This window comes from Microchirus variegatus, assembly GCF_963457635.1.
Source record: "Microchirus variegatus genome assembly, chromosome: 10".
Lineage (NCBI taxonomy): Eukaryota > Metazoa > Chordata > Actinopteri > Pleuronectiformes > Soleidae > Microchirus > Microchirus variegatus.
This window is the reverse complement of record NC_139811.1, coordinates 14,788,900-14,799,063: the sequence shown is the minus strand read 5'-3', so window position 1 is coordinate 14,799,063 and position 10,164 is coordinate 14,788,900. Positions and strand designations below refer to the sequence as shown.

Genomic DNA, 10,164 nt, shown 5'->3' with positions numbered 1-10,164 from the left:
ACTTATAATAATAATAAAACCATGTTGTCTTGATAATGGATACTTTCTGTATTAGTGATATTGCTGATTTAAAATCAAGCATCCTGTCAAGCATAAGATTATTTTATTTTAGATACTTTTTATTCCATACCTTTTCTACCAGACATACAGACAGTGGCCTATCACTGACACTTCAGGTTCCGACTGTGGACATTACAAACAAAGCAGTGCACACGCCTCTATAAACAACTTTATATGCTTTTGGTGCAATGATTTGCTGAATGATTTTAAACAGAAAATCAAAAATCTCTCTTTACAAAACATACAGATGAAAATTTTAAGATAAATGCAAGAATAAAATTCTCTGTTCATGCTTATTTTTGGATCACAAGCAGCTGTCCTTCATGAGTCCAGGAGATTTCAGCGTGTTCTTTCTGCGAGCAGCAGCTTCCAGGATCTTCTTCCTGGGGCCAAGCTGGATGCGAATGCTTTTCAGGTCTTCATCAGAGCAGAGCATGAGCGCCTCCAGGTCCAGGTGCTCTCTGTGAAATGCGAGGGCAAACTCCGGGCAGGAAACAGCAGACAAGAAAACATCCAGAGGAGAAGTTTCATCGTTTTCATCATCATCCAGACCCAGATCTTCCTGATCCCAAGGCAGATTAGTGTCACCGTTCTCCTCGTAGCCATCGGCAACTTCCTCTGTCTCAAACAATGTGTTCTGAACGAGGTAGCCAAGGTTCTCATTGTTCTCTCTGGCCACATCATCTGACTCCAACTCCATCTTATTCATGAAAATCAGACCTCCAAGACCAGGACGGTTGAAGATCGACTGTTTGACTTCACCTGGTTCTTCACCATCACCATATTCCTCCATTCCTTCCTCATCAAACATGTTCTCATCATGCTCACTGAAGACACCCAGAAACTCAGGCTTCTCCGATGTTCTGTTATCCGGCTTGAGGAAAATAACATTCCCATCCCCTTCTGGTCTCTGCAGCGTGCCTTTATCTTTCCTTCCAAGCTTCTTTTGGAGGGTGCCTATCACCAAGCTTTTAACTGAGCCAGATTTAACCTTAAGCTCAGAGAACTGTTCACCGATGCCAGACATGGTACCACCGTTTGAGAAGGATGACGCCATGCTGGCCTCTGACACAGTCCCAGCGTTGCCTGCGCCATGTTGCAATTTCTCCATCTTGCTCTGGTGTTTCTTCTGCACCTTCTCACAGAGTTTAACTTGTTTCTCTGCTTCCTTCACAGCCTCCTTCTTCAGAGTGGCGACCTTCCTGGGATTCTGGTTGGTCTGCTGTGACGCAGCAGCGTCTAAGAAGCGCACGCAGTCCATGCGGTCGCGAGAGGCTGCCACGTCCATTGCTGTGTGGAATTCATTGTCCAGGGCAAAAACGTTGGCACCAAAGTTGACCAGAAAACTCAGGATGTGCATGTGGCCGTTCGCTGCAGCGTGGTGCAACGGCGAGTTTCCCCAGATGTCGCTCTTGTTGGGGTCTCCTCTGTTAAACAAAAGCAAAAAGATTCATTGAAAATAACAGAATGCAACTTTATCATTGTTTAACTACTTTCTGTCACCTATAGTCATTTAAAACAGGTTTGTGAGAGACTCAAAGCCTTTATTGCAGTGATAACCAAGTAAATGTGGTCAAGGGACAATATCTTTGGAAGCATTTTAATATTGGGACAAAACATCGTATCTTCAGCTGTCAAAGAGCCTTAAAACACCTTCAGTCAGTAACAAAAACTCATGTTTGCTGCCTCAAGCTAACAATAATGTGGATGTTGTCTTTAATCACCAGCTTGTTACAAAGCCTCCTGCAAACTACAAGCCTAACATATGCAGGTAGTTATTTTTATGGACATTTACTTCCCAAAACCTCGCAACAGCAGTTTTTTTTTTTTTTTTTTTTTTAAACTAAACATTTAGTTTCAGTTCACTGTCAATTTGAGCAACAAAATCTATTTGAATCAGTTCATTTGTTTTCAGGATAAAAGCTCTGAACTCAATATGACATTTCAGACACGACAAGATCAGATTTGTTTTGGTTTGAAAAATGAAAATGAAAACACTGCTGTTGTCATGGACAGCCAGGTTTGGGGAGTAAATGTAAAATAACTATTATCATATGTTAGGTTCAAAGAAGAAACAGTAATTCTTAAAATTGAAATGATGCACAATAAATATTAAACGTACTCATATGTATCTCACACACATTTGTCTCTGTAACAAGCTGCTGATTAAAGACAACATTTAAAGGTTGTTTTAAGGCACTTTGCCTGATAAAGATGTTTTGGCCCAGTATTCAATTGCTTACAAAAAAAAAAGACCATCGGCCACATTTACTTGCTGATCCCTGCCTTAAGTGATACTTATGGTGCTTATTTTGCTGTTTATCTTTCCTGTGATATCAATCCTCTTTTGAAAATCAATGAAAAGTGTCCATCCATTATTTCATTTTGGCCCAAATACAAAATATAACAAACACAGTTTGAAGATAATTAGTAAACTATTAAGAATTAAAGTCCTCCTCTGCTGTGTCTCATTGTCACAGCTATAAAAGTCTCGATTGCTGTAAAAACCTTGCCATAAATCCCAAAGGTAATGAAAGCGGAAATGCCTCACTTATTATGTTAGGCCTCACTCTTACTGTATTTTTCCCAGACAATGTCATTTTTAGTTGCAATGCTGTGCTATGTTTTAGTCTCTTGTTGACTGAGGTCGGGGGTGGGGGGTAGAGATAAAGGGCTTTTTGTTTCATGGTATGGTTGATTAAACATTTGGCTCAGTTCATTGAAGAGGGGAAATAAAGTTTCATCTCATTAGGGTGCAACATATGCTTTGAAAACATAAAAAAAAAATCATATAAACCATTGTTTTCCGGCAATTACATAACATTCACAGTGGCCTCAATAGAGATGACTTTACTTTAGAGAATTTTACATGAAATATCAGATATTAAATGAGATCACAATGTCAACATGTGTATGTCTGAGTGTCACATTGTCTAACATACTTTGAGAAGCAGTTAAATGAAATACAGGATATTAAATTAAACTTGTTATAAGTGGTTATAGGGATAGAGAGGACTGTATTACACACTGCTTACCCTCTGCTGCAAATCAGCTGGAGAGCATCAACATGTCCATGGAAAGCAGCCAGTAAAGTGGGAGTCATGCCGTCTTCGTCCGCAATGTTCAGGTCCCTCCGCGTGGCCTCCTTCAGCAGGTCTAAGTAGCCGTCGACCGCCGCTTTGTGGTACCGAGACATCTCGAACAAGAACCTTCTCCGGGCAGACGCACAGACTGACACAAAAGCAGACCCAGAGCAAACAAAGTGCTCACAGGGCGTCAACGTATCAGCAGCTCAGAGCCATAAAACAAAAGCAAAGTCCAGAGCGGAGCTGTCAGCCGCAGCATTTCCTTTGAAACACCACTGCTGCCATCACTTACTTACAGAGCCTTTAATAATGTAAAGTGACATTCACAAAACCACATTTACTCATGTAGCAAATTATGAAGGAACAAATGCATCCTTTACTTTTTACACCTATAAACACTATATGTAACACGAACAAGTTACATATGTATAAGAAACAGCCGAAAAATGACTATTAATATGATTTAAATTACCCAAAGGTCAAATATGTCAAACAATTAAATGGTATGTTAACACACTATATGAGTATTCAGAATAATAAAGTAATGAATACATGAATACAATTTTTAATCAGGGACTCATTTGGTGAAGTATTTTTGCATGGATTTATTAAATTAAATTAAGGGCTAAAGGCATTTAAAAACACACATACCAATGTCTTTGGTAACCATCTGTAAGTGGCTTGATTTTGATGAAAAAAGTTTTATTTTTTATTTTATTTACCTTTATTTAACCAGGAAGTTCCAAGTGAAGTGAGACCTGGCCATACAAAATCAAAACTATATAAAACTAATTTAATAGACCACCGCCCTATGTAAATTAAAAGCATTGGTAATTATCAGAATAGTGTAATGGTTAAATCACCAGTATGTAGAAGCACTTTAACTTTAAACAATATATATTTATTTTTATTTTATTATTATTATTATTATTATTATTATTATTATCCATTCATTTTCAAATGATCTATTTTACAGAAATGGATTAAGATGTCAAATTATAGTTATTTACTTAGCATTCCTGAAGAGAATAATTAGTTTCAATGTGATGCTAGATTAATTTGTGTCTTTTCAGAGAAGAAGCCCAGTGAGCCGGCTCAAATTTGGGTATAAAAAGGTGAATTCAGTTTATTTGCCAAATTAATAACAATAACATTCTAAAATAGTTATGTGTTCATGGTCTAAGAAATGTATTATATTTGTGTACATGATACAATAAAACAGAAAACAGGTTGTGTTAAAGAGTTTTGAGAAAAAGTGGAAAAGTTAGTGCTTTCGCTTCCAGACCAGTAGGTGGCAGCAGTCCGGTTTGGGTAGGGTTTCCTTAGCTGAAGAAGTTACTGTCAACCTCTGACCCACTAACAAATGGGATCAAGTTACTCTTCAGTTTGTCTCTCATTAGTTGTATCCTGTCTTTCTGCCTCGAAACTTGTATAAACATGGATGTGTAGCTGTTGACATTGGCTCAGTCGTTTGTTTTTTGACCTTTTCCACAGCCTGCTTTTCTTCTTCCACCCACATTTCTTCCTTCAACGGGTGAAAGCGCTCTCACTTCCCGGGACTTTGGTGTGAGGCTGTGCAAGGCAGACGGAGCAGAGATGTCGGGGAGCGGCGGTTCGACTGTCGGTCTCCTCTCTTACGAAACGCTGGTTCATGCCGTGGCAGGTGCAGCGGTGAGCACAGATAAAGCCTGTATCTTAACATTATCACGATAAAAAGATACTGATAATTATCGTGAAGAATATGGTTTTGTACGTAAATACATAGTTTCTCCAGAGTGGCAAGTTAACTGCTTTTTCAGCATCTTAAATGTGATCCTTTGCTCCATATAACAAATAAATAATTAAAAAATGTTTTTGGATTTTGGGCAGAACAAGTTAATCATTTCCAGGTATAACAGTCGAGAAAGTCATTGACAGATTAATCGATTATGAAAATAATAATTAGTTGTAGCCCTACCGATGATCTTCTGAAGGAACCAGAACTTTGTAGTTATTAACTTATCCCTTTAAATAAATGTATTGTGGTCATTTTCCATTAAAACCAATAATATTTCACCTGAATGACTTAAAAACGTACCTCAACAACACACAGCCCTAGTGATTTATTTTCAAATGCCACAAGGGGGAGCCTGTGTCTTATCATTTTTGGTTTTCACTTCAAAATATTCATGTTTTTGTAACAGTAATGTTTTTTTTATGAGATTGCAAAAACCTAGGTATTATATCACAATTATCACATAATATTCCGAATTATTTTTGGTCACGATAATGGAATTATATTATTCATCTGTATCTAAATACTGTTGACGTAAACACCTTAATCCAAGTTATGTCTTATTCAGAATGAAGTCAGGAGTTTGGATTATTTTTGTCCATGTAAACACAGACATATTTTTGCTTTGTCCTTAAGGGGAGCGTGACCGCCATGACCGTCTTTTTCCCTTTGGACACGGCCAAAAGCAGACTGCAGGGTGAGTCTTATCATCTCGGACAGAGGTTACCTGATAGCAGCGGCTTTAAACACATGGTTATGGAGGGTGATACTTGACAAACATAACATGAAATCACTGGAACTGCAGTTCGTTATATATCATTCTAAAAGTTTAAGGTGTAGTCATATTGCGTATAGTGTCATGATTGAGATGAGATAAGACCAAGATTACCTCCATACACATAACAATCTGATTTGTCACAGATTGGATTGGATCTCACAGATGTTTTTTGCAGCAGATGAGTGCAAAAATAATGATGATGATTTATCTCAAAGAAGCAGTTTAACTCTGACTGGTCTGTGTATTTTTTCCCCATTTTTCCAAGATCAAACGAAAATCTGTGTCTTTATGACAGATTAGATAGATTGGTTAGTTTTAATGTGAAGCACTTGTTGATATTCTGCTCCTGAAATGTGGTACGTCTTGTTCTGTAGTGTAGAGATCTCCAGATTAGCCTGAGGGCTATAAATGATGATGATGTCTCAACACTCAGGCTGAGATAACCTTGAAGGCATCACCAGTGTTATTTATTCAGACCTTATAGACATTAGTATAAGCCAAAGTAAACTTCATTTGCATGTTTTCCATAATCATGACAGTTTAAATTGAACATTTGAACATTTAGCTTGTTTTCTTTTCTTCTCCCCAACCCTGTAGTGGATGAGAAGCGAAAGGCAAAGACCACACCCATCATCCTGGCTGAAATAGTGAGAGAAGAAGGCCTGTAAGTAGAGATTTGTGCTGCACTTTAAAGGAACCTGCTTTGCTGCATTTCTGCTTTAAATTGTTTGATTGTGTGTAATAATTTGCAGCAGATATTCATGACGATTAAGATCTGCCAGCGTTTTCCTCTGCAAATGAATTGGCAACAGTGATGAAGCCTTATTTTCTGACATTATCGTTGTCGCATGATGATGTTCCTGCAGTGAAATTCTCCTGATTCAAATGGCCCTTCACCACTTCTCTCAGTCAGTCTCTGTACAGAGGCTGGTTCCCAGTCATCTCCAGCCTTTGCTGCTCCAACTTTGTCTACTTCTACACCTTCAACACGCTGAAGAAGCTGATGGCTGCTGGTGCAGTAAAGTCCAGACCTGGCAAAGACCTGCTCATGGGGATTGTAGCAGGTAAACACAAATACAGTCACACAACAGTTGCACTGTAAGTTCACTGTAAGGTCCCAAATTATGCAAAATCAACTTTTTAATCATTTACATCCTTATACGTATATATATCAGTCTGCAAAGTGTGAAAAAAGATGACTCACTCATTTTGTGATCCTCCTCAGTCAAGTACACGCAATGTTGACTTCCGCACAATGTGCAAAATTCCTGGAGCTCCAATTTGTCACTATAAAACATGCGAGAGTGCTGGCGAGGGCAACAGTATCCGAAAACCGGTAGTCCGCGAAAAGTTCTATTCTTGGCTCCACAGTGCAGCACAGAGTTCTACGCAAACTTCCAGCCTCAGAGGATTTATCTGTCCAGTGGATACATGTTATATATGACTGTAATGTGCCTGCTAGAGCCTGCAAATGATCACTTTTCCAAATGCTAACTGCTGTTAGCTCCCAGTAGCCTCTGTGGCTGACATCATTTCCTGTCCCTTAAGTTTCATTTTACTTTTTTTTAAGGTGGACCTAAAGAGATACTACTAAACCGGGTGTTCTGAACAGGGCTGTTTTGGCAGGGTGATTGAACTGCTGTGGTGCTTCATTCTTATGGTATTTTGACCACAGCATGTCACAGACATGTTCATTAGGACACCAGGGAACTAGGTTAACTTGGAGAAATAGGGTATAATATGAGACCTTTAGACTTTTACTGATAATCTGTTGTTTACCACAGGAGTGGTGAACGTGGTCCTGACCACTCCCATGTGGGTGGTCAACACTCGACTGAAGCTGCAAGGGGTGAAGTTCAGAAATGAAGATCTCCACCAGACGCACTACAGGGGCATATTTGGTGCGTGTGATGTAAACACTCACTTTTACCTGTGTTAGTTTGTTCTTTTGTGCAACTGTGGAAGTCTAACGTGTTTGCCGTTTCCCTCTCAGATGCGTTCTCGCAGATCATTTCCAACGAGGGAGTAAGAACTCTGTGGAACGGCACTCTGCCCTCGCTCATCCTCGTCCTCAACCCCGCTGTGCAGTTCATGTTCTACGAAGCCATGAAGAGGAAAGCGGGCAGAGGAGGGAGAAAGGTGAAAGCGGCAAATCGATGACATAGTTGATTGTGTCTGCGGTCTCCCATGTTTTTAAAATCAAGTCAGATTTGAAAATCCTCTAGTGTGGGGCAGGCTTTAGACGGAAGCATATAATAGCTGTGTGTATTGTTTTGCTGGAAAGGAATCCGTTTTGAGATGAGACAACATGGTTTTGAATTGAAAATTGAGCCACAGCTTCTGAAAATGTGTTTCATTTAGGGCCGCCACATTCAATCTGTTAGGTTTTCTTTGCCCCACATAACAAAGAAATCATTAAAACTGAATAATGTTGGGTTTGTGGACAAAAACAAGACATTTGAGAAGATCAATCAACCATCATTAAATAAATGAACTGATTAATGGAAAACAAAAAGAGAGATATGGCAACATATGTTTATATTATATATATATTACTACATCTACATATTCCGCAGTCGGATCAGAAACAAATAGTGGCTAAAGAAGCATTAACATAACATACATCAATTGATATTTTAAGGGATAAATCCATGTATTTACACAGACAATTATCAAATGTGTGTGTCATTGCTTTTTTTAAACTGCCTCTCACTTTGCCAAGAGAACAACCACTTTCGTTTTAAATCGAAAAACAATCATTGTCCTATCAAACAACCGTTTAAAAGGGTGCACCACAAGTGAATAAAGTCTCTCGTCTCTTACCGCAGATCTCCTCGGCGCAGATCTTTCTCATCGGAGCTATCGCCAAGGCCGTTGCCACGACAGCAACGTATCCTCTTCAGACCATTCAAGCCATCCTGAGGGTAAATATTGTCTTGTGTCAAAGGTCACCTTTTTGTTTACGCTACCAAGAGATCTCATACATTATAAATATATATCGATATATCTATCTATCTATATAGGAATAGATAGATATAGATATTACTGGTTTACATTCTTGTGGTTATATAAAACATGTTAGAATTAGATTCAAGAGTTCAGGGTTAGATTAGGGCAGTCGTTCTCAAATAGTGGGGTGGGGTGGGGCCCCCTGAGGGGGGTGTGTGGGTGTGGGTGTGGTGTGACCCCGGGGAACATGCCGTTTTTGCCGTACTAGAATAAAGTGTAATGGCACATCCACATCCACAAATTGATGCACTTTAAATATTTTCTGTTACCGACTAAAAAACAATGTTAATAAAGTTATTCTTTGTTGTAAGTTGACCTATATTTTGTTTTCTTTAATGTTAATAAGCATACAATGTAATGCAGAGGTGTACTTAGCAATTTTATAGACAAATTATACTATTTATAGCCTTGGGGGAGAGTTGGGGGGAGGTGCGAAATGTGTTCTTCATCCTAAAGGGGGCATAACAGAAAATAATTAAGAAGCACTGGATTAGGGTTAGGATCATGGCAGTAGCAGTTATGGATTAGGGTTAAGGTTAGAGTAAATCTCCAGGAAATATATGTAAATCAATGCAATGTTGTCATGGAAACGCGTGTGCATGTACCACACAGTACCAGTGTGTTGTTGACAGACTGTAACGGATTCATAGTATTTGGTTTACTGAAAATAACAAAATGATAGTTTTGAAGCGCTTTTTAGCTTTTTGTGTAAGCTACATCATAAGTCTATTTGAGAGCAGGCAGATGTGACAGAAGCTGTGAAATAAGAGTGTATTTGTGCCGTGTGTTTTGTCCTCAGTTCGGTCAGTACAAAGGCGACGGAGAGGGCAGTGTGACCGGAAGCCTCTCAAACATCGTCTCCATGTTCATGGAGAAGCTCAAGTGAGTCGCAGCCGCACTGACAAATCCACATCCACTGACAGTGACGACAATGAGACATGAACGTGTTCTCTTCTCTGCAGGAGGAACGGCGTCCTCGGTTTGTACAAAGGCCTGGAGGCCAAGCTGCTGCAGACGGTGCTGACGGCCGCGCTCATGTTCGTCGTGTACGAGAAGATCACTGCGGCTACGTTCAAAGTCATGGGTCTGAGTAAGAAACTGAAGCAGTGAACACGCACACCGATTCCAGCACCAGTGCACTGGTGTGGCATTTGACGGCGGTGAGCTTTTCATAATGCAGTCGTGTAAAATGGATGGAATCGGTGCCTTTAGTGCAACATACCTCCCTTTCTCTTCCTCTCTCTTGGTTTTTAACCTTTAACTTAGCTCATATCTCCTAACATCGTGTTCTCACAGGAGCTGAAATTCACTGTAGCTTTTCAAGTTTTGATGCCTAAACCAAATACATACTGAGAATGTCTTTAATTCCTGTCTGTGTCTGCTAAACCTTTAAAGGAGAAGCGGTGCTGCTAATAGCTAATGATTAATTTGCACAATTTTACAGAGATGAATTCACC

At 39.4% G+C, this 10,164-nt stretch overlaps 2 protein-coding genes across 2 annotated transcripts; one reads left to right on the top strand and one right to left on the bottom strand.

The window, feature by feature from the left end:
* Window positions 1–364: 364 nt before the first annotated feature.
* On the bottom strand, window positions 365–3,256 carry anks4b (ankyrin repeat and sterile alpha motif domain containing 4B; the record flags this gene model as incomplete). The annotated part of the gene is made up of 2 exons (XM_083896160.1): window positions 365–1,487; window positions 3,096–3,256. The coding sequence occupies 2 exons, from the start codon at window positions 3,254–3,256 to the stop codon at window positions 365–367; spliced, it is 1,284 nt and encodes a 427-aa protein (XP_083752286.1).
* A 1,486-nt stretch (window positions 3,257–4,742) lies between these two features.
* Window positions 4,743–9,817, top strand: slc25a17l (solute carrier family 25 member 17-like; the record flags this gene model as incomplete). The annotated part of the gene is made up of 9 exons (XM_083896159.1): window positions 4,743–4,817; window positions 5,557–5,617; window positions 6,296–6,362; window positions 6,608–6,762; window positions 7,483–7,599; window positions 7,692–7,837; window positions 8,527–8,622; window positions 9,507–9,589; window positions 9,670–9,817. 9 exons carry the CDS (start codon window positions 4,743–4,745, stop codon window positions 9,815–9,817), a joined length of 948 nt encoding a protein of 315 aa, XP_083752285.1.
* Window positions 9,818–10,164: the final 347 nt, after the last annotated feature.